At 28.4% G+C, this 25,788-nt stretch overlaps 1 protein-coding gene across 1 annotated transcript in view; it reads left to right on the top strand.

The window, feature by feature from the left end:
- Positions 1–25,788, top strand: part of LOC107456645 (ectopic P-granules autophagy protein 5) — a 172,244-nt gene that overhangs the window by 91,202 nt on the left and 55,254 nt on the right. Inside the window, exons 24-29 of the mRNA XM_071187258.1 lie at positions 2,768–2,922; positions 7,624–7,705; positions 10,354–10,477; positions 13,310–13,430; positions 15,072–15,240; positions 19,598–19,688. Of these exons, the coding sequence (XP_071043359.1) occupies positions 2,768–2,922; positions 7,624–7,705; positions 10,354–10,477; positions 13,310–13,430; positions 15,072–15,240; positions 19,598–19,688 (742 nt within the window). The remainder of the gene's footprint in view (positions 1–2,767; positions 2,923–7,623; positions 7,706–10,353; positions 10,478–13,309; positions 13,431–15,071; positions 15,241–19,597; positions 19,689–25,788) is intronic.

The following is a 25,788-nucleotide window of genomic DNA, read 5'->3' as shown; positions in this document are numbered from 1 at the left end:
ATACAATGAATTTCAACTGAAAATTTCTTTAATTTTCTTATCAATTTGAAGACTGTATTTAACACAACTGGGGTAAAAAAAAGGGAACAGAAGTACAATCTTTGAGGTGTTTATATAAATGAAACATTTATTCAGACACTTGATAGCTGATCAATTGTGAATAATCATCTCCATAGGTCCTCATGACTTACAGGTATGCATTACTGTGAATCATGGGAGGTTTATTTTCCAAGAAGGTATTAACCATGTTCCCTATCAAATGATAAGCTGGTGTAAGGGGATGTGAACCTAATAATTGAAACGGATTGAGGACAGTACGCTCCTATTTGGTATCATATGTCTAACTTGAGTATCTATGCTAATAGGAAAATTATATTTATTTATCTGTAGCTACAACCAGAATTATGTATTTATATCAAACTTCTTTATATATTCTTTTTTATCTTTCTTATTGTTTAAATAAATATTCTTGTAGATATTTACAATATCCTTGTAGGTATTATTTCATTATTTCTACATCTTTGAGAATATTCTAAAAACAATTTACGGTGTTAAATTTCGTTATTAGGGTACCCTTCCCGTAAACGGACAACTCTCATAAACGGGCAAATTTTTTGGTCCTATGAATGTCCGCTTAACGGAGGTTTCACTGTATATATATAATATATATATATTTATATTTGCATTTAGAACAAAATTAAGGTTTAGAATTGCTTCGGAGAAATTTGAATTGTTAACAATGACTTAAACAAAAAGTTTTATTTTAACTGACTATTATAATTTTAACTTTTTCTATAACTATACTCATTTTCTTACTCTTTTCTTTGTTTTTTGTACATTTTATATTTTTGAGATAAAATAAAAAACTTATAGTTGTTCTGCTTCTGAACACTGATGAAAACACAAAATGATGGGCTTCATCAACAATCAAAAATATATACATTTATTTTACAAATTCCATATTATTAGGGTGGCGCCCTTCAGAGAATTAAAAATATGGTAACAAAACATCATAAAAGCAATACCACAAATACAAAATTATGTTCATCGAAGCCGATGCTTTACATCCGGCGTTCAGTGGCAGACTACTATTTCATATTGTTTTACAACACATGGCTTTAGCCCTCTGACCCACCTAATGTGGTTACATCATTCCATTTGGCTTTCAGGCATAGAGAATCGGATTGACAGCAGTTGGTTTTTCTACTTGGCAGAAAGCATTTTTTTTCTTCAGCATTCAGTTTGCAAATTCACCTCTATGTATATTATCGATTTTTGGTGACGTCATGGGATTTTAAGCAAAGGCTCTCGGCGCATCTCGTTAAATTCTGGTTTAGTAAGAACACCTCAATTCTGGAATTATTTTTAAAAATTATTTTAGTATTTTATAAAATTAAAATTAAAACACTTTTAATAAATTCAGTGATTTTCAAGCAAATTTTTTAATATTTAGGTGGCAACAAAAGGGTTAACTAGTTACAAGAGTCAATAATTTGCTTGCTGAAAGTTTTTTCATGAGATTAAGGGTTCATTTAATTTTATCTAAGTTTGCCGCTCCTTTGCATTTGATTGTGCATTGAGAAAAAAATTCTCCCACTTTTCCATCTATTTAGCATCAAGGATGACTCAGTTGTTCTAATTGAAAATGGTGGGAAAGCCAGCAAAGTTTTTCCAAATTTTCTGGAAACTGGATAAAAGGTTTGTTGCTATACAGCTAACTATATTCCTACTTAATTATTAATTAAGAAATTGTCATATTTTAGCAATTTTCATATTCAAATTAAAAATTTGTAATTCCTCTTCACTTTTTCTTATTTTATTATATTTACATAGTATAAGAATAGCAATGTATTTTTTTTACTACCCTTCCACCTTCTGTTCACTGATAAGCATATCTAATACATTTCCTCCTTCTAAATCAAAGACTCCCACACTTTTCCCTTGTCTCAATTTCAAAGATCACTGGAATTTTTGCATTTTGTCTCAATTATTCTAATTCAAAATGGGGTGAAAACAAAATATTTCCCTGTTTTATGGTTTTTTGGATATTGAATAAAAGGTACTGTACTACTATTATAAATATATAGGACCGGTTGCAACCTTCTAAAAACAACTGTTGACTTTTAAAGTCTTATCAGAAAAGACTATTTTTAAAAATTCCATGAAGTTATATAGGCAAGTGGAGGACATCATGTTACAAATTTTATTGGATACATCTGTTTATTCTTTGCAAAGGAACAATATTGACAAGAGAAAGTATGAAAAATGGAAACAAATTTTAATGTTCGTTTTCTTAACTATGCATTTTAGGTTGTGTTCATTTTTTTAAACATGCATTTTAGGTTGCGTTAATTTTTTTAAACATGCATTTCGGACTACCTCTGTTTTCTTTAAGATTTTGATTAAAATTCTACGTTTTAGATTTTGAGCTGTGTGCAGAATAATAAACTCACCAACTGTGTCCGTTTTTGTTCCTTTATTCGTGTTATTTTTGCTTTATGCTATGTTGCACAAAGTATGTCCTATTCTCTTTTTGGGTGACCATTTAGTGTTCATTGAAATCAACTAACTAAAGTTTAGAGTCTTCTATTTATTTTTTATACATAAATTTATTGATATATTTGTTTGAATGTGGAACCTTTCATTTAAAATTTTAAAAAATATACGCTTATTAGTGTAATCTAAAAGTTTTTTAAATAATTCCATTTCCTTTGATCTAATTTATATTTATCAATTTAGAAATTATGTTGTCATTTGTTTATTATAGAACTCAAGCTCCTCGAAGCCTGGGTGAATATTATTTTAGAACAGGTAATTCAAGACTTTTATTTGAAAGGTTAAAAAAGTGCTTGGATGAATCTGTTAAGTTTTGGTTGGATAAATTGCAAACAACTAAACATTCTAAAGAATCAGAGAACCCAGGTTTGTTGATTACTTTTTCAATTTATGTTTGTAAAACAAAATTGTGATTAATTAATACTGCCAATATGTCCACTTATATAGGCTATGTTTATCAATAGTCAGCTTTTACAATTAAGTTATTATAATACTGTTTAGATTCTTTCTGTTTTTTCAATATTTCAAAAATAGAAATGTTATTATTCACCATATGCAAATCCCACAGGAATAATATTTAACTTGTTTATGTAAATAATGCAAAATTGTTTCATAAATATTTGATAAATTAAGCTAACTAAGTTTTGTAATGTGTTTCTTTTTTTTTCAAAATTTGTTTTTTTTAATTGTTTAGGAATAAGAAATGATTCTGAAAGCTACAGTAGTTTCCAGTAGATAGGCCTCGGCCTGTCTGTGTTTTAAAGTTTGATTGTCATGCTTTGCGAAAATTCATTTCCCACAAGCCATGCGTAATAATTTTGCAATTGCAGTAGATTTATTCAACACTTGATTTTTACAGAGATTTATCAATATTACAAGCCTATTTTGCAATGTTTGCTCTGAAAACGTTTTTTTTCCCGTATTTATTTTTTAAATTAAAGTATGAGGTGATAAAAGAAGTTTTGATTGACGAAAAACCGTATGACGTCATCTATAAATGGAGTTACAAATTCCGATTTGTAACTTAAAAATAAACTAATATGCTATATTTCTTTCTCTCTTCTCCTTATCTATACTTTCTTTATAACTATTTTATTTTCAAATTGTCATGAAACTGGAAAATAAAATCTCTTTATTCTATGCATCAATCTAATTTCTGCAGATACGTATACAGTGTAAAGTCGCGTAGCCGGAATCGGTGGTACTTCCAGAAGTCCGTATAATGGATTTTTCCGTATAATTGACCCCCAAGGTAAACAAAGCTTAAAATGATCTAATAAACGATTTGAATCTAAGAAGCAAAACATAAATAAACATTATTTTTAAGGGGAATAATGTTTTAGTATTAGAATATCTAATCAATCAAACATAAAATATGTATTAGAAAAAAAATATTATTGCTAAAAATATAGAAAACGAAAAAATTTGACAGTTATGAAAATATTAATCCGCCATTTTGATCTAGAAGGATTCAAGCAGGAAGAGGAAATTCACTTCATTCTGGAACAAAGTTTAAAATGATCTAAATCTAAGAAGCAAGAATAAATAAACATTATTTTTAAGGGGAATAATGTTCTAGTATTAGATTATCCAATCAATCAGATATGAAATATTAGAAGAAGAAAAAATTACTGCTTTAAATATAGAAAACGAAAAAAAATTGACAGTTATGAAAATAATAATCCGCCATTTTTAACTAGATCGATTCAAGCAAGAAAGAAGGGAAATTCCCGTCATTCATTAAGGTGGGTAGGTGGAGGAGAAAATTAATTTCCTCCTTATTTGTGAAAGAAAATAAATGTAGAGAGGAGATCATTCAAGTTGAGGGCGGGGAAGTGACAAATTATTGTTTTCTCTCCAATCATTTGCTGTCAATCAAGCATAAAGGCGGGGCACGCTGATGGGGTTCTCTTTATTTTTTCTTGTATGACTGAAAGAATCTACTAAAGAAAGAATCTTACCCCCTTTTTCCCCCGCCTCCTAAATATTGCATGGTCAGGGGAAGAATGAATGTTTTTCTCGGACATGTATCCTTTTAGACCTATTCAAATGTTCCATTTTAACTCCCCCTCCACGTTAACGCTTGCTGCTCTTACCCTCTTCTTTCAATAAAAAGGTTCCAGGAAATGCCTCTTTTACTAGCCAGCTGCATAGGAAAAGAGGGGGGAGGGGACACAGTTGTGGTCTTTTGAAAAAAAACCTCCCTCTTTTCCTGCATTCCGGAGTAGGAGCGTCGCTAACGGTCACTCAATGGTCTTGGTAGATCTTCTCTTCCCCTTTGTGATTTATGGGTTCAATGCATAAATCAGGGGTTCAGTGCAAGCTAGAAAAAGAGAAAATGTGTTAAAAGACCTTTTTTTTTTAAGGAAACGGGAGTTTTTTTGTTTATTTTGATTGTTAAAAAGTGTCCAGGAAATCGACCCTTCCGGGAAACGAACGTCCGGATATGGGACGTTACACTGTACTAAACTTAAAAATTTTTAACACTGTACTAAACTTAAAACTTTTTTATCATCCGAAAATTTTATTATCACTGATATAAATGTTTCATAATAAATAATTGAAGCGTAAATTTTGGGGAGAAAAATGGAGATTTGTTTTATCAGAAATGTTTCTTTTTTAAATTAAATGAAATCGTAGTTTTTTCTTCAATAAGTTATTTCCCAAAGTAGTTTTTAAATGATTTTTTTTTATATTTAACTGTTTTGGTTTGAAAAAATAAGCAAAAAGAACTTAATTTTTTAATATATTTTTTTAGAACCCTGATCTTTTAATTATGAGGAAACTTCAGCACCTTGCCCTTTCTATGTAGCAAGATAAAAACACAGTTTCCTAATAAAACAAATTTTTGAAATGAAATGAAAAATAGACAAAAAATTAAAATTGCCTGTCTATAACGTGATCGAATGAACAGTTTGTTAGTTTTTAATTTTCATTATGTTCTGCTGTCATTCTAGACTTCCTCACACAAGCCATTGTGATAGTGGTAGCAGGAGGTTGAGGGGAGAAGGAAATAAACATTTTTTCTCCCTTTCGAATTTGAAATGTTTCTCAGTTGGAAGAGACGGAATTTTCTTTTTTTTAGTTTCACTCACACTAAATTTATGTTCTGTTGTTGTCATAAATATTTTTGACATCACAGAACATCTTCAGCGAGTTTTGCCCCTCCCGCGACTGCTGTAATCATGCATTTTCTTTTTGGCTGTTCATTTTCAATTCTGAAGGTTGAAGGTCACTGAAGAATCTGCATTTTATGGACTGTGGTTCCATTTGGCCTAGTATTACTATTGTAACTAGTGAATGATATAGCTATTCTTCCTGGAATTAGGCGACCTAATGTGTGAAGAGGGAGCACAGGTATTTTAACATATAGCACTGCCTTCTTTAAATACTTTCGCTCATCTCTCCTACTAATTCTACAGAATTCCATTCATGCATTTTCGTCTTTTTCTTTTATCTTACAGTTACGTGAGAGATAATTCTTTGCTTGATGTCTGATGACAAAGTTGATGTGGAGAATTAACTCGATTTTGAACTACGTTAGTTTTGTTCCAAAAGTGAAGAATCTGATTTTGATGGATTTGATTAAATATGAGATTGGAAATATTTGAAAATAAATAAGAAGTTGGCGATTTATTTTCATTTTGTGATTAGTTTATTTTTATCGCATACACATTCTCAAACTATGATTCTAATTGGTTATACAGTCGGACTTCCGTTTAACAAACTTCCATTTTGCTTTTTTCCATGGGTATTTTTAAAAAGTGCTTAATTTTCCTTTTTTCCTAAATGTGATATTTATTTTTACCATGTTAATTTTTGCCACAATTTATTCAACCCCAATCTATTTAGGCGTACCGTCAGTCTGTACTGTATGAAAACACCGTTCGTTTTACATGTTTGATGAAATACATGCTGGTCTGCACTTGCGTATACTTAGCTGGATTCAGTGGTAAGGAATTTTGTGTCTAATGCGCAACTCTGCTGCATTTTGCAAAAGATTCTCAATTTCAGACTTAATTTTCCGCTCTCTGTAATAGAATTGAAAAATCTCTCGAATTTTTGCTGATTACGGGGACCAACTAAATATTGTCATTTTTTTTCTCTATTAGCGATAGAAAATTTCATTTATCTTGTTAATTTCATCGTTGGTGATGCACCATCGTCTACGTCAGGCAAGCAAATAAGACCGTCAATTGTCAAAAACTTGCCAATGCTGTCTGATTATGATATTTCTTCATGATATTTCTTCAAAGTGCCTTAAAATATTTTTGAGTGCTTAAAAGGTGCTTTTTTTTTTTAACATTTGGCTACACAACCTGAGTAAGTCAGACTCAATTCTTTCTTTTCATAATAATAAAAAAGATTTGATAACTAATAACTGTCTTCTAAGTATAGATTTTGTTTTAAAGATTATTATTTTTCAAGTGTATTTTCACTCATGTGATATTTGATGAAAATTGATATGGCTACCGATGTGGAGGCCACTGTTCCCCCTTTTTAAAGATGTTACCTTCTTTCTTTTAACTGCAAACAACTTATTTAATTTCAAACTTTAATTCTGTACTTGGAAAGTGAGTCGTAACCGGATTAATATGTAGTACTTATCAGTATAATTGAGTAAATCTAGGGACATTTCAAACTTTATTGTATGTTAGTGAAAGAAAAAAATACGGAAGTGCAGCCTTTACGGCGGTGCAACCTATGAGTTCATAATTAAAATTTTTAGCGATTTTTTTCTCAGGTACGGCGTAACTACTAAAAATCATTGTATATAGTTTTTTTTCTGTTTCTTTTACATAAATCTTTAAGTATGGTTACTCATGTTTTCTGCATTAATGTAATGATTTTTGCCTGTGATTATATTTTGACAAATCTCTTTTCCTTACATAATTAGGAATCTAATTAAGTTCCAGAAAAAAAATTATGAAAGAACAAAAATCTTACATTAAAATATCATGTAGTTAGAAATTGTATGTTTAAGTATGAACTGAACATAAGCATAACTAACTGAATCTAAAACTGTTTGTTTCTTATATGCCTGCTTTTTTCCTGTTGTTCATGTAGAAGAACCTTTGAAGACTTGTAAGACAGGTGTTGAAAAATGTAAAAGTACTAAAGAACAGTCCTTCAATTTAGAACTATGCAGGTAACTAAAATATCCTTCTAATTTTGTTTATCACTGTAGATATAGAGTATTAGCTTTCTTACTGAGAAATAAATATTTATAGTTTGGTTCAAGTGAGGTTAATTCAACTTTTTAGGGGAAGTAGCACTTTATAATGTTAAATTTTTTTAATTAATTTTGCAGTTGATTAATTTCAAAATAATTTTATAATTGATAAAAAAATGCACTTTTGCAAATTAAATTACTTATTTTTCACTAATTGCTTTTTTGCAGTGTATAATGTTTCCTTGTTGATTTCCTATAAAAATGTTGTTAAAAGATGCTCAAAACATATTGGATAGAAATTCAAAAATTACAATAAACCCACTTTTTTACTAGCCATTTATTTTTGCACTCTTTTACTATAAGTACCATAATCGCTCTTCATCAGCAACATAGAAGTGTTGGAGCTCTGTTAAGTTCTGGTAGAGCTGAAAATTTAATAATTCCTCTAGAAGTAAGGTAATAAATCCCATCAGTCCTATAATATTTTGAATCAAATCATTACGACTATAAATAAAATTATGAAAGTGAATACTTTAAAACAATGTTGGTAGTGGATGAATTGTTAGATAACTATTCAATTGGCATGATGAAAAATAGTTTTATGACAGGTGTGACTGAGAAATTTATATTGAATGGAATTTAATCTTTGCATAAATATAGTTTAAGATCTTATATCACTCTTATTGTCCTAATTAGGTCAAATTTAGAGCCAAATATTACGAAGTGTGGTTATTTTATTGCAAATACTTAACTGAGACATATTTTAAAACAATTACAGTATAGGACCCCAAATTCGACACTCACGGGACCGACAAAATTCTGTATTTCAGAATTTGCCGAATTTCGGATCTCTTTTGGAAATTCCAATATGGCGCCCGTATATTACAATAATTCAATTATTATACTGTTTATTTCAGAAAACTAATTAATTTCAATAAGTTTAGTTAAGTTTTGATTGTAGATTATGATGAGGTGAATTTAAAACTGTCCCATCTTAAGAAATTTCATTAATTAAAATAATCTATATAATAAAAATAACAATTTATATTTTTTATAAGCTAACAAAATTTTTTTTATAAGCTAACAACTAATAACGATAAAAAAAAACAAGCTAACAACTAAATATGATTTTAAAAAAACAAGTTATCAATTAACAAAAAAAATTAACAGTTAATATCTTATAAAAAAACAAAAGTCTCTAATTTACATCAAATTTAAGAAGCTGCAAAAGGAATAGAATTCATTTTGTACCCCATGTGGTAGTTTCATTGTCAAAAGGGTGTGGCTAATTTATGGTCAAACTGGAGAGGGAAATGTGGGGTGCATTTCGTAATTCTTTGGATTTTGAAAGATAAAAGGAAGTTACTTAGTTTAACAGAAGTTAAACTAAGTTACTTAGTTTTTTCTCTTATTAATAAAAATTTCTTTTAAAAAAATAGATCGGATTAAGTGCCGAATTTCAGGTCCTGCCGGATTAGGGGTCCTCTACTGTACTACCTAAAATCAACAAAATTGTGTGGATTTATTATAGAGTTAGTATAAATGGGGTGTCAAAAGCTCACATATGCTATTTAAAATTCGTTTGTTGTAAAAAAGAAATTAGCATTTTAAAGGTTGTGATAAAGTATGTAGAAGTATTCCAAAAGAGCAAAATGAGAAAGATGTAGGTTTTTATCAGAAAATTAATGAAACTTGATTTAGTTCTTTGTGTACATTACATCAGCAAACTTGCATATGAAAAACAATGACTTGATTTCTTTTTCTGTTGCTTCATGTAGCATAATTACATTATAAGTATTACCAGTATATAGATAAACTATGAAAGTAAAATGTAAATCATAATCAAGTAAAATGTTTATCATAACAGTGTAAAAGTAATATTTTCTGTAATGCATTTCGAAATGGTTGAAGAGCTATTATTTTCACAAATTCGTGCCTATGAACTTTTTACTCATGCAACAAAATTTTAGTTACCTGTATCATTGATTTCCAAAAGGGCTTAATGCTCAAATTGTAAATATCTCTTAATTGCAATATTTTTCAATTCTTTATTTATTTTCAAATTATATGTTTTCATGCCAGAATTAATAAGTATAATTTCTTAGGTGTATCTTTAAGAAAAGCTGTATTTTATGTGTATGCATATTATTATTCCACTAAAAATTTTTGTTTTAATATAATTAAAAATTTCTGATAATTTCAGTACCATTAAAATAAGAAACATTTTTTTAAATTTCGCATTTTTTTAAAAAAATAATAACTTTCTCGTTTAATGGAAAAAAGTAAAAAATATGTATTAATTTTACATATTTGTAAATATTTTGCTATCTTTATAGGGAGATTCATTAGTTTCACAACCTGTTACTGTTATATTTATCTATTTTGTCATTATTTTCTTTAATCTTTTTATTTGTTAGAATAATATAATTTCTTCAAGAATGGAGCTTTATTAAAAAAACATATTTTTATTTAAAAAATCTACATATTTTTATTAAAGCAATGCATATTTAATTGCTGTTGGAAAATAAATAAACTGAAATTTTTTTGACACACAAGTATGCCTGTAATGCTAATTTAATATGAAAAAAAATTATATTTTAATGATATATGCTCATATCTTATAGGATTTTTAAAGGTTTTTCTTTGTGGCTTACTGACCTAAATCTACATACTCCGAATGTTTGCTATTCTGCTTTGGATCCAAAATATTGTTGTGAACGTCTGCAATTAATTTATAATGATGATAAAGTAATTATAAAATTTCTTCTTATCTCTCTCTTAAGAATTTAATTAGTCTGCTTTTTTATTAAAAACATTTCTTTCTCGTTATTAGAAAAATGCTACAACTGCATTCAAATTAAGTGTACGAAATTTTGCTAGACATTTTGTGTTTAAAATTTTGTTTTTTTACTATCACTTATTCATTTTTTATTCCATTTTTTATTTTTTGAAACAAAAGCTAGCATCTAGCATGAAATCAAGTTACTTTAAATTATGCTTGGAGCACTAAAACCTGACACTAATAAACAGTATTCATATAATTAACTTAAGAGTTACTGCAATATAGACACTGTAAATATATATTCAATGTGTGAAATTAGGTATACATATGTGGTATTTGGCAGAAAATGTGAATTTAGATTAGCTGTATGAAATTATGCATATTTCAAGCTGTATGGTAGATATTCAATGTTTTCCTCTAACCTTTATTTGTATAGTTATTGAAATAGACAATTACCTAGATATTCACCATTTCCTATCCATTTTGGTGATATTTTGAATTCTATTACTGAAAATAATAAACGATCCAGGACAGCAGAAATGCATATTTGTGAACTCAGAGTAATTCATTTTTACATGTCATTCTACTACCAAACAGAAACATTCACAATTGCCATTCTTCAAATCATACCTATGCATATTAGAGTGAAATACTGACAAATCCTTTAAAGTAAGCTTTATGTTAAATTTAAAAAGTCATAAAATATTTGTCATCATTGACAGCATGAGTTCTGTTTACAAAATACACAAACTGAATTAAGAAAAACAGCTTACATGTCAAAGTAAAGGCACAAGTTGGCCTAGATCTGTATACTATGTGTGAGAAATATGGTTCACAGGACACTATAATTGAATGCTAACAATTTAATTTTCAATGTAATTGCCAAAAAGATCCTGAAATCTATGCTTGAGGGGAAAAAATCAATTATTTATACAATTTCTTCATTTTTTCATATTTTTTTAATAACCCTAAAACTCAACTTTTAGAAAATATGCTAAATAAGGTTTTCCATTAAATAACAGAATTTAATGTTTATAATATTTGAGGTCATTCTTTTCTTCTTAAAATACCTATTCAGTTTGGTAGTGTAATCTAGTATTATACTTATGGAATATTATTTAATATCTCTTAATTCATAACATTTAATGTGTTTTATTCATTGTTTCTGCTAATAATTTTATTTTCTTAAATTGTTTTTTATTTTATTAAGCTCTAGAGATGTATAATCTGTATTCAATTTGATATAATTTTACAGTTATTTATTGTTGGTTGTCAAAAGCAGAGTTGAATTATAGAGAAAAAAAAAATACTTATGATAAAACATAAAATTTATTACATTTTTAAAATTTTATCTGAAAAAAATTTGGCAATGTTGGCGAAAAATAGCAATGCTATTGAATTAAAATATAAAGCATATAAAAATGTGAGAATTAGTATTACCTTTTAAAATTAAGGCATATGTGAATCCTTGAAATCTTATCACTAATTATGACACCTTTACTTTGGCAAATTACATTTTACTTGTATTTCAAAAATTGAAATTTATTTTTAAGGGATTTTATTTAGCTGCACAAACATTCATGTATAGTAAAAAATATTTTGATGCAAAAGACTACATAATTAACTCTAATATTTATTTCTCTTAATTTTTTTCCTATGATGCAAGTTTTTTTTATTTCCACCTATTTGCTTTGGTTGGATACTTGCTATTCTTCTTTATAATAAGTTGCAGGGGTCCTACACATTTACCAACCTAAACGAAAGAATTTATGCAAATGTATTGTTTTGACTAGTTTAGTGCCAAAGCACAAGTTTGACTTTCTGCATGAACTTTTGAAAAAAAATTCTAATTTTTTTTTATTCATTTTTTTCTAATATGCATGTTGTCCCGATGCTAAGTTAACCATGTAAGTAACTTCCTTTTACATTATTGGGTGGTGTGTGATTTTTTCATTAATTCTTGAAATTTTGTGAATATCAAAACCATTGATTCGCTTAGTTTCACAGATCTCAAATCTGTTGGGTTTGCCTAAGTGCATAGTTTTTTAAGCGCAGTGTTCTAAGAAGCAACAAGACAACCTGGCAGCAAGTCAACAAAATATTACTTGAACAAGATTATGAAGATGATTATTTTCATTATGATAGTGAAGAAAAATTAATATGTATAGCAAAGAATTTCCCAGAAAATTGCTTCATGATTGAAATAAGCTTTAAGCTTTAAAACTTGAATGCACTTTCTATTGTTATTTGATATGATCTATTTTGATATTATTAAACAAATAGTTCATTGTTTACTTTAAAAATTTACAGCTACGTGCAATTTTGACTTCAAAAAAAATTTTACCTAGAAAAATAAAATAATTATTATATTGCTTTTGTTTTATCTTTTAAAAAATTATGTTAAATGGATCTCAAAAGAAATCTATTTATATGTAATGTGATATTTGTGTCTACTTGTTACAAAAAGATCTTTTTATATTTCAACGTTTTCTTTTTTTTCCTGATACAAATTGTTACAAAACCCTTAGATTTTTCCTGATACAAAAAATTTATACAATTTTTTGAAAAAAAGTAAGACCCCTTTATTTGCCATACTTTTTGATTGATTTTGCTCCAATGAAGTATTTTGAAGGAAGTTTATTTTGGAAAGAAGCAGTCCAGGGAATGTAGGAATAAGATATAATTGCAATAATAGATAATTTAAGACACTAAAACAATTTAATGCTTTGGTTGATATTTACTATAAGAAGTTTTGAAAAACTGAATTATTTTAAAATTTTATTTTGCTTTATTTACAGGAACTTTGGTTTGATTTAATATCTACTAATGGTATGCAAGAGATGTTAGGACAAAAACTTTCCTCATGGACTGTAAAAAAATCCTTTTCTATGGAGAGCTTTCAGTCGCAAGATAAGAACTGTAAATCGATTTTCATGATTACTATTTTTTTGTGTAAAGATATGCAAGTACTGTTGTACTTCCCTATAAGAGGCATCCTGAGACCAGACATTTTTCTCTAAATAAAAGTTCCCTTATTCAGAGGTTACATTAAAACTAAAAAATAATTAATAGTTAAAAATACTTAGTAATTCAGGTAAACAGATTTCATTTAATTATTTTTCTACTCTTCTGCATGTTGCATATCTACTGATATTTCTTGTCTACAAAGTCTTAAACTTTATTTGCTACTTATAGTCTATGACTTTGCTTTAACTTGTCAAACCAAGTATTTGGTGTTTTGAAGTCTAAATTAATTTTACTTGTTCCAAATCTCTGCCTTAAATTTCGAAAAAAGCGTTTTCAATTTCTAACTGTGTTTATCACACTGTTTATTTTAATTTTAATCTTTTCTTTTATCAAACCACCATAATAGCATGTCTCATAACCTGATAGATAACACTAAACTTCTCTTCTCTATATAACTTCACAGCCCTCGCATGATCTAAAAATATACATATTCTTACATTTTCCACATTAGAATGTTCTCTAGAATTAGCAATACATCACTATAACTGAACAGTCTGACCATCTAACTACTTTTTCATTGATCAATGTTTCTCTTATATGGCCATGGGGGTTCCTGGATGGTATGGCATCTTCTCCCTACCCACAAAAGTCTTTATATGTTAAATTATCATTAATTCCATCACATGTTTGAATTGTTCATTTCTACCTTGAAGCAGTAATCATTAAAAGAGAGAGATAAACATATTAACAAAGGATATTTTAATTATACTTTTGTGTTTCTCTACCTCTCTCTTACTTTTTGAAACTTATCTGTATGTCTTGGTTTGATGTAGACACATTATGCCTTCTATTAAAAAAAATTTGACCAATAGAATTGTTCCTAAAGTAGAGGGTGTCCCTTATAGAAAATAATAAGAATACACAAATACACCTTTTGTCTGTTAAATGAATTAGGATAGCTGGTTGTTATGAAACATTTTATTTTGATTTCAAATATATAATGAATTCATTCTATGGGCAATAATTTTTTGTATTACAAAATTAAATAAAGGAAATATTGTAAAAAGAATTTAAGGTACATATTTGTGTGTATTCCATTAAGTGTAAGCCATTTTCTATCGTATTTTGCTTCAGAATCCTTTTTAGTGTCATGCAATTGCCTGAGCAAGTGTATTTGGATTTCAATTTCCTTGATAATGATTATTTAAAGTTGAAATAGTTTGCTGGAAATGCAATCACAGCTCATCACTCACACCACTGTGATATTCAAGAGAAAGTCTAATGTGAATCTAGAAAATGTAATTTTAAGAATATGTTTCCTCCCAAATCTTTAAAATTTGAAGGAATTAAGAAATCAGTTGTCTATAGTTCTCAGGTTTTCTAAATAGCAAAGTATGCTTGTTTTCACTATTTAAAATAAGCATTAATTGCATTTATTATATGCTTAATAAATGTTTTAAAAAATTAAACCCGATTAGCAACTGTTCATGTCATATTAGGCTTTAACGTAGAAAAGCACATGAAAGACCACTGTATTTATCCTTCTAACACAAACACTGTCAACAATTGTGATGTTTTTTATCTTTTAACCAGCTTTTGATCGGATCACGAGACATCTTAAGCTTTGTAATGCAAAATCTTTCAATTGTACTGCTGATATTGAACCACCAACACTGGACATTGAGGAAGCTGCTTTGTCTTCTTGGGATTTACTGCGTAAGCTAATTGAAACCAATCAGAGACTGATTTTTGAAAAAGCCAAGTGAGTTTATATTTTTTTAATTGAAATTATATCTTTATATAATTCAATTAAAAATTTAATTACATTTAATTAACTATCATATTAGGTTGTAAAAAAACATTAAATTAAAAGTTATCTTAGCTGGTGCAAATGGTGCTCTGTACCATATCCACAAAAGGTTGGTCTAAATTAGGGATGGCAAATTTCATCCACAGTTGAAAAAGCCACTCTGGAAAATATAGGCTTCAACCAACTCAAGATAAAGAAATAACTATAATATCGAGAAAAAAAATTGACAGTTTATATTTGCAATCTATTATAAATATTACAAATATTATTATAAAAATTAAAATATTACTCAAATAATCTGCAGTGATAGGCTGAGATGGCTGCGTCATCGGTGGAGAAGCCCTGAAAATAGTACCATGAAAAACGTCACCTTTAAGAACTCCAAGGGGTCATGTCCCATAGGTAGACCTCCTACTAGAGGCTCAATGACAGCAAAAATGACCTTAAAACCCTAAAGATTGGAAGGGAGTTGCCATGGACAGGAAGTGCTGGCGTTTGTCAGCTTTTGAGGCAGCCATGGTGTGCAAGAAGCTGTTGCGCTGACAAGGAAGATTATAAATAATAGTGTTAATTTCTAAGCTATTTATTTATCATTTTTAAATATATGAAAACTAAAAAACAAGGATTGGAAAAAAAATCAATGTAATAAATTTCTTTAGAAATTTGAATAACTTTAAGTCTTCAATATTTTACATAAATTCGAATAATAAAACCACATCTGATATTTATTATAAAGAACTGCAAGAAATCCTATTAAAATTTTTCATTATTGCTAAATTAACAAATCATATACGGTGTTAAGTCGCGTATCCGGAATCGGTGGGACTCCATTAAGTCCCGTATAATAGATTTTTCCCTATAATAGACCCCCAAGGTAAACAAAGCTTAAAATGATTTAACAAATGATCTGAATCTAAGAAGCAAAAAATAAATAAACATTATTTTTAAGGGGAATAATGTTTTAGCATTAAAATATATCTAATCAATCAAATATAAAATATTAGGAAAAAAATATTGCTGAAAATATGGAAAATGAAAAAAATTTAACAGTTATGAAAATATTAATCCGCCATTTTGAGCTAGAACGATTCAAGCAGGAAGGGGAAATTCATGTCATTCTGGAACAAAGCTTAAAATGATCCAAATCTAAGAAGCAAAAAATAAATAAACATTATTTTTAAGGGGAATAATGTTTTAGTATTGGAATATCTAATCAATAAAATATGAAATATTAGAAAAAAATATATTATTGCTTAAAATATAGAAAACGAAAAAAAATTGACATATGAAAATATTAACTAGAATGATTCAAGCAAGAAAGGGAAATTTCCATCATTCATTAAGGTGGATAGGTGGAGGAGAAAAATTCATTTCCTCCTTATTTGTGAAAGAAAATAAGTGTAAAGAGGAGATCATTTAAGTTGAGGGTGGGGAAGTAAGAAATTATTGTTTTCTCCCCAATCTTTGGCTATCAATCAAGCATAAAGGCGGGGCACGCTGATCGGGTTCTCTTTATTTTTTCTTCTATGACTGAAAGAATCTGCTAAAGAAAGAATGTTACCCCCTTTTTCCCCCGCCTCCTAAATATTACATGGTATGGGAAAGAACGAATGTTTTGTTTCTCAAGGACGTGTATCCTTTTAGACCTATTCACATTTTCCATTTTAACTCCCCCTCCACCTTAACGCTTGCCCCGTTTACCCTTTTTCACAGTATTTCTTCTTTCAATAAAAAGGTTCCAGGAAATGCCTCTTTTACTAGCCACCTGCATGGGAAAGGAGGGTGAGGGGACTCAGTTGCGGTCTTTTCAAAACAAATCTCCCTCTTTTTCCTACATTCCAAGGGAGGAGCGTCACTAACAGTCACTCAATGGTCTTGGTAGATCTTCACTTCCCCTTTCTGGTGATTTATGGGTTCGATGCATAAATCAGAGGTTCAGTGCAAGCTAGAAAAAGAGAAAATGTGTTAAAAGACCTTTTTTTTTTAAGGAAACGGGAGTTTTTTGTTTATTTTGATTGTTAAAAAGTGTCCAGGAAATCGACCCTTCCGGGAAACGGACGTCCGGATATGGGACGTTACACTGTACTAAACTTAAACTATGCTACTAGTCACACTGTGAATTCACAAGTTCAAATTGCATACTAATTTTTATTGTCAAATAGTATTAAGTTTGAGTGCTCTAATCAATTCTGAAATAATATGATATATAGATCTGGAAATTTGCTATGAAACTAAAACAAATATTAAGTTGTAGTTTGTTTTTAAAGCATTAATGTGAAAAACTTTTAACTTCTGGTACTGTACTAAGTATGATTTGTTTAAATTAAAGCTATTCTTATAATGCCTATTTTAAGACATTTGTTGTATTAATCATTTTTAGTTTCTTCCTCTTTGTCCAGTTTGTTTAGTTTTTTATAACTGCTTTCTTTCTTCTTGACAAAATACCCACCCTACTAGATTTCAATAAAGTAAATGCTTCAGCATTTACCAAGTGTGTTAATTTTCTGCGGAAGTCTCCTTTACCCGTCCTTGCTGAATTGGTGTAAACCAATATTATAATTGAGTAATGGGTTTGCTTAATGTTTCAAATTTATAAAATCTAATTTTCATTTTTAAGTCCTTATTCTCAAAAGCATTAAGTGGTGACCTTATATTGCATTTGATATTCAATCTTTTAATTGCTTGGTTAAAAAAATTCTTAATTAACAATACTGGAATTGATCTGTGGCAATCCACAAACTGTATAAATTTGATCGAGAAACCTTATCCATTATATCCAATTTTTTATTTCACTTAGGATCTTTAGATAAATGTTTGGTAGAAAGGTCACACCGTCAAATGTCCTATTAACAATTCTACAACCACCTAATTTTTTTAATCTGAAACTGAAGGAAAATTTATCTATAAATACCTGGAGGTCTATTTTCCGAAAACGCTTATTTTCTGGACTCTTTTTGACAATCGAATTAAATAAATCTCTTTACCTTTTTTTTAAAAAAAAATTCCATTATTTGTTTCTACAGGAATCCTTTCAAAATTCTTCATGAATTTAGGATAGCTATAACTTAACATTTAAACTGCTTTAATGTGCACACCTTAAAGTTGTTACAAAGACAAGAGCAGTTAAAAAAAAAAACTTTGTTGAGAGAAATAAACTATGAATATTAATAATATTTGAAAGAAAAACCAGCAGATTGGCTTTGTTTTGATTTATATTATAAATCTTTTCTGTAAAAAATATCAACTCAATTCTGTACCCTGTTAAATATTTTTTTTGAATTTATCAAAAAGGATTGATTTATTTTTTTAAGTTAGGAGCTTGTTTTTAATGATATTTTTATTTTAATGCCCATGCTACTAACCCTTCTTACCAAATGAAAGAAGAGAGAAAAATGTGTGTTTATACGTGAAGGAGAATGTTTTGACTTAACTCGTGCTTACTTTCTCTTTTTTATATGTATATTTTAGTAGTAATTTTTATTTATCATCTATTATTCTATCATACTAAACTTTTTAATTAACTGTTATTTAACTAGTAACAAAACGATGTTAATTATCATTCATTTATTATTTTTTATTGAATAACTCATATTTTTTTAATCTAATACAAGGTTTATTTAATATAGCTTTGTTAAATTGCAAATTTTATTATAATTTAATTTGAAACTAATGTTTAATTCATGTCAATTTTTTAATCACGTTTTTGTAGTTTTTTGCTATAATGGTTGAAAATAGTTTAAAAATATTTCATACATTATTTGATTTGTCATCATTTGAAAGGAAATGAGTTTCAAACAGTCATTATTTTTGCTTCTCGAGCTCTGAATTTTTTTTTCTTTTTTTTTCCATATTTAAGAATTTTAATGAATCTTTCTAATTAAGCTGACTTAAAATTGCACTAGTTTATTAATTATTAAAATTGCACTTTCTATTGCATTACTTGATATTGCATGCCTTTACAACTTCAAAACTAATAAATAAATATGACTAAAGATGACAAAAAAATATTGCTCAAATCTGGAATAATTTTTGTTTTAAATTACGAAATATTATAAATGGCTATTGCCTTTTAGATATATATCTAACCCACTGTGTTCCAGTAAGAATCTAAAATAATAAGTGAAAGACTAGCTAATGTACTTTACGTATTAGTGAGAGTCTAAGATAATGAGTAAAAACCTTAAAAAGAAGATCAGAATAGATCAGATTTTTTTTTAAACTTTTGCACATCAAGCTTTGTCAACATCTCATGGTGTTCATACACTTTCATTTTATTCAATATTTTTAACTATTTTTTTTTTCTTTTTAGAAGCTTTACAGATTTTTCAAACAAACTAACGCAACTTAACTTTGACTATGAAAATTTAGTTCCTCAAGAATATGATATTTATGATACTAAGGTAAATATATATTTGTTACTTATTTATTTATAAAGTATTGTAAAGCATTCCTACATCATCCCGTTTTGGGCCGTTTGAGGTTAAGGCTCCACATGGAAAATTTAGAAATACTGCTATTTCAGTAAAAAAAGTAGCAGACATTTCTATTTTATATGACAATTTAAAAAAGTTTTGAATGTAATTTACATGTGATGTAGTCAAGGGCGTATTCGAGGGACGAGAGAAAACAGTTAAACAGGGGTAACAGAAAAAATAGCTTTTATTAAATGTTTTTTCTTAAGAAAATGACAGAGAATTTCTTTATATAAACTTACAATTTGTATTTTCTTATCATCGAAAATTTTACAAAATATGCCAATAATGTTTTTTGTGCTTTGAGGATGGCACATGCCCGTAATAAATTTTGTCCTAGAACCTGTAAAAGTTTTGTTCAACCTTGAATGTAGTTATCTTTTCCCCCCATTGCATTGTAATTTTTGAAAGCCCCGCATGGACACACCGGTCCCATTAGGCGCACATTATACCAGGTTACACTCAGTTTTATACCGCAAGCAGAGGTTATCAAAGCAAAACAGAATGACGCTACTTATTGGGCTAACTTCTTATTGTTTGTTAGGGTATGAATCTTATGTAAATGTAATAACACTGTACTAAAAATAGTTTTTTCTGCGGATTTCCGCCTTTTTTTCCAGGTGTTTCTATTTTTTTCGCTAATTTCCGCGGAAAAGTTTTTTTGAACGAGTTAAAATATTTTATGAGGAATTTAATTTTCCACGGAGCGAAAGTATTGAAGTCCTCATTCCTCCCTCTGAAGTTTCTCTAAAAATCATTTCCTTGGGATAAAACTGGTTGACCTTTATACAGGGATGATATTTTTTCGCTTTTGCCACTCGAATTTCAGCTTTTTTATCAAAAACTCCAATTCTCTGAAAGTTTCGTTTTTTTTTTATAATTATCTGCTTTTTTTTTTCTTTTTTTTTTAATTCAGTCGTTGTAGTAAAATAATTTTATTTATTTACGATTTTCAAAGATAAACAGAAAATTCAAACTATGACATAGCTGCTAACCCTTCCATATTTTTACTTATTTTAACTATTTTCTCCGCTTTTACGCACAGAAAATAAGATTTTCTGTATTTATATTCGTCCGCCCGATAACTCGTATTTTCGCAATTCAGACGTCGTCACCCTGTTGTCTGCTGTGAAAGGAAAGAAAAATAAATAAATAGAAGTGGATTTGCAGTGAAAATACTTATTTGCTCATTCAATTAATTTTGTAAATTTTTATTTATTATGTTTAAACAAAAGCAATACAGACAAGCCTTTTAGAAATCCCAAGTCCAGACTCTGCAAATATCTCGATTCTTATTCACACAATTTTAATATCAATCCTCGATTTTCGTATTTACCTGATTTAAAACTTCCGCGTTGCGATTCTTATTTATGAGATTTAAGAATCCAATATCGCATTTTGTATTCATGCATTTTTAAAATCGCGATTTTATTATCAAACATCGATTTTCGTGTTTACCTGATTTGAAAGATGAACATTGCGATTCTTATTCAGGCGATTTAAATATCGTACATTGCGATTCTTATTTACGAGATTTAAAAATCCAATATCGCGATTTGTATTTACTCTCTTTTAAAACCCTATGTAGCGATTTGTATTCGCGCAAGCTTAAAATGCAATGTCCTGATTCGTTTTTGCGGTTGTAATATCAAACATCGATTTTCGTATTTATACGTGCTTTAAAAATTAGACATTGTGATTTGTATTTGCGCAATTTAAAAATTATGCATCGTGATTCGTATTTACGTGATTTAAAAATTACGCATCATGATTTGTATTTTCGAATTTTTTAAAATTCGATATAGAGTTTCATATTTACGTGATTTAAAAGCCTCATATCAGGATTCATATTCTCTCAATTTAAAATCATGCATGTGTATTCATTCTTGTTTCCTCTTTTTTACTTTGACTTCTCTCATCCCCGAATAAATAAGGATAGTTTTAAAATAAGAGAACATTTTAGAATTTACATAGTAAAACAAACTTATCCATCAACCTGTATAATATGCATGAACTCCGATCCCGAAAAATTAGTCACCATCGCAAGAAATTCGGCCTGTGGTTTTTTTGGAATTCCCGAAAAAAATATTCATATTTACTCATTTTCCAACCAATGCATACGTGATTTCAAAATTACATTCACAGGATTTAAAGTCACACATCATGATTCCAATTTAGGCGATTATCATATATTACGTTTTGTATTCACAGGATTTAAAAGTCCCTATTATGATTCATGTTCAAGTTACTTTAAATTATGCATCACAAATCATAATAACATGATTTTAAAATGAAGCATCAAGATTCGTATTCACATGATTTCAAAATCAAATGTCGAGATACGTATTTTCATGATTTTTAAATCAAACATCTAGATTCATATTCGCTGAATTTTGAGATCAAACATCGAGATTTGTTTTCTCATGATTTTAAAATTCAATGTCAAGAATCGTATTTGCTTTAAAAATCGCACATTAAGATTCATATTCACGCAATTTAAATAGAACCTTGCTTCAAAATTTTTATTAGTACGTTGATAACATTCTGTGGATAAATGCTTCCTACATAATGCTTCCTACATAAGGATTTTAAGATCAAACATCGAGATTCGTTTTCTCGTGATTTTAAAATAAATTGTCAAGAATCTTATTTGCTTTAAAACATTAAGATTCATATTCACGCAATTTAAATAAAATCTTGCTTCGAAATTTTTATTACTACGTTGATAACATTCTGTGGATAAATGCTTCCTACATACACTTTTTTGCTCAAATATCAGGTATTTTTTCAATTATTTACAAAGTTATAGCTTGTGACATTTTCAGATATCGATTCTCATCTTTTTTGGTTTCTTACTAATCTCATCACTGTGGTATAGATCAGTAAAGAGTTTAATAAAAATGGAACAGTTTCAAAAAAATCCAAGATTTTCAAACAAATATCCCCAAAATGAGATGGCAACAAAATAGGTTGAAACTAATTACAAGAGTTAATCAATGCATGCAGAAAGTTTTTTAATTGAGATTTTGTGTTCACAGAAAGTTTTTTGTTTTATCCAACTCTGCCTATCCACACAATCACCGTTAATTATTCTACAACACACCAATATGGTATGATTTTTTACTAGTAAAATGTAAATCAGAGTTCGTCCACAAGAAAACAGTAAGTCAGTTAAATTTCAAATAGCATTAAGTTAATGATTTATAATGTTAACAATTTTATTTATTTATTCAACAAACATTGTACTAAGTTTATTTATTTGCGAACACTTATTTTTTATGCTTAAAAGGTTAAACTGATTTTTATCAAATTATTCCATTTTTGTTTTGTTTGTTACATTTTAATTTTACAGTCGCCTGCATAACATAATTAAATAGAATGTCAGTTAAATTTCAAATAGTATTAAGTTAACGATTTATAATGTTAACAATTTTATTTATTTATTCAACAAACATTGTACTAAGTTTATTTATTTGCGAACACTTATTTTTTATATTTAAAAGGTTAAACTGATTTTTATTAAATTATTCCATTTTTATTTTGTTTGTTACATTTTAATTTTACAGTCGCCTACATAACATAATTAAATAGAAAGTTTCACAAATTTTAATTGTGCTGTTTTGAAAATTGTGGTAGGTGATTTAGTTTGTCTAAGGGAAAAGAAGGCATAGGAAACATATAATTTATAAAGTTTTTAAATGGTTGCCACCAATAGTGTAAGACCGTCATGAAGAGCTTTGAAGCACTTTCTTGATCTGTAAGAATTACCTTCTATACCCACTTTAAGAGAAACCATGTTTTTTCATTGTGTACATTAGTTTGTTCTTGTTCTCAAAGGTCCTGGGTGTTAATGTTTTGTTTCAGTAGTTCAAATCCTCTTGGCCAGTGAAAAGCTTAAAGTCAGTGTTCAAACCCATTGTTGGTAAACAAGAAAACTGCTATTAACAATGAGGGAGAATGACTTATAATTTTTTCTGATGCAGATTTTAGAAATTCCCAACCGTTATAATATTTCTAAGTTCATCATGACTATCTTAAAGCATTGGCAATAGTTTCTTTTGAAGAAAGCTCCTTCAGCCTTATCTGAAGCTTTTTACCAAATGAACCATTTAGATCTTGCCGTCAAAATTTTATATGTTGATTAAAATATGCAAGCTTTTTGTAAAATAATATATCTTATATGGATAGTTTTATATGTCTGCCAGAGATTTCTTAAAAAATTAAAAATCTATTTTAGAAACTTAAGTAAAATAGCTCTTTGCTCATTGGTGTAGCTAAAGACTGATAAGAAATATCTTGGAAATCCTTAAACTTCTCCCCTTTACCCTTATGTCATGATATTTAAATTCAATGTTCTACTGAAATTAGAACTAGTAAAATGTATTGAGTAAAATGTATAATGGATTGAGGCTTTTATTCAAAGCCATAGAAAAAATAAAAAAATTTCTTAATCTCAGCTGTATCTCCCAGGACCCAGGATTTATATAAATCTTTAATACTCTAAGTCTTGACTAAAGAGACTTGTATTCTACTTGGCAAATGTGCTTCTTAACTCTTTGTTTACCATATTATTAAAAAAATATCACAAATTTGTGAAACTTTTTTGTTAAATTAAGAAATTTCTATTTTATATATTCACGAATACTTTTTTTTACTATTCAATATCTTCTAATTTTTCAGAATTTAAATTAATTTAGGTTTAAATAAATTAATAATGTTTTTAACTTGACTGAATAAAAGTCCCGTCAGGATTCAGTACATAACTGATGATACTTTAATAGCAGAAGTTATACAATAAAAACTTAAAGAGTAATAAATACTTATGTATATATTTTTGATTTCTAAATATTAATTAGAAATATTAAAATGTAAGCCACATTTACAGTGAAATTATTTTAAATTTTTTATTGTTGTTTCAAATTGGGATATTTTTATATTTGCAATTACATTTGTTGTGTAACTGTATTTAGTTGCTGATGGAATTTTGGCCCACACACTTTTAATTTTTTCAATTGTCAAGTTCACCTGCCAAGCCTTGACTTCTATATACATCTGCAAATAAAAATTAAATATTGAACTTACATAAAAAAATATTATTACAACTTGCTAGAGAAAGCAAATCATGCATAAATATTCAAATGAATGTAACCAAACCACTTAAAATAAGTCATCACTATTCTAAATATAATTTTAAAAATATTGAGTATGGATATAAAACTCACCGCCTTAGAAGCCTCACCGACTTAGAAGCCCCAAGAAAAAACCAACACATTATGAAATTTTATTAAGAGATATACATTTAATGCTTTATTTCATAACTGGTGAAAAATGTTAAACAGGGGTCAGTCCAGACATTTTGTGAAAGGTCCGTTTTTCGTGAAATTGTGAAAAAATTACTCACATTCTTTCAACCAGGGTCCTCTTTTATGAATTTGTGCAAATAGGGTCCGTTATTGCAAAAAAAAAATTTTTTTCAAGGAGTTTTTAAATTGTATAGACATACAAGATTATGCTCAACACTGTAAAATTGTAATTGAAAAAATTAAAATTTAAAAAATAAACAACAATTGCTGCTTCTAAATTAGAGATGCAACATACAAATATTTGGTATTTAGCCTATACTGCTGAACGCAGAATATTCATTTCGGACGAATAATGGAAGAATCGTCTGCCGAAGACAAAACTTAATTCGTTTACATCCATCTTTCTTGTTTTCTGCCCTGGAAAGGGTTTATTCGATTAACAAAATAATAATGAAGATAAACCAATTTGTGAAGGGTCCGATTAAAAGAAAAATCATTTTGTGAAGGGTCCGTTTTTAAGTTAAAATATTTTGTGAAGGGTCCGTTTTTATGAAAAGATATTTTGTGAAGGGTCCGTTAACGGACCCAAATTTCTTCTAAACAGACCCTTGTTAAAGAATCAATAAAAGAATATATAGAAGACTTACTTGTAAAATTGATTAAGATAGAAAGTGAGAGTCAAAAAAACAAAGTTTATAAAATAAATGCCTCAAATGATATATAAA

This window comes from Parasteatoda tepidariorum, chromosome X1 (genome assembly GCF_043381705.1).
Source record: "Parasteatoda tepidariorum isolate YZ-2023 chromosome X1, CAS_Ptep_4.0, whole genome shotgun sequence".
Classification (NCBI taxonomy): Eukaryota; Metazoa; Arthropoda; class Arachnida; order Araneae; family Theridiidae; genus Parasteatoda; species Parasteatoda tepidariorum.
The sequence above is the reverse complement of the archived record's forward strand: the minus strand, read 5'-3'. Positions and strand labels throughout refer to the sequence as shown.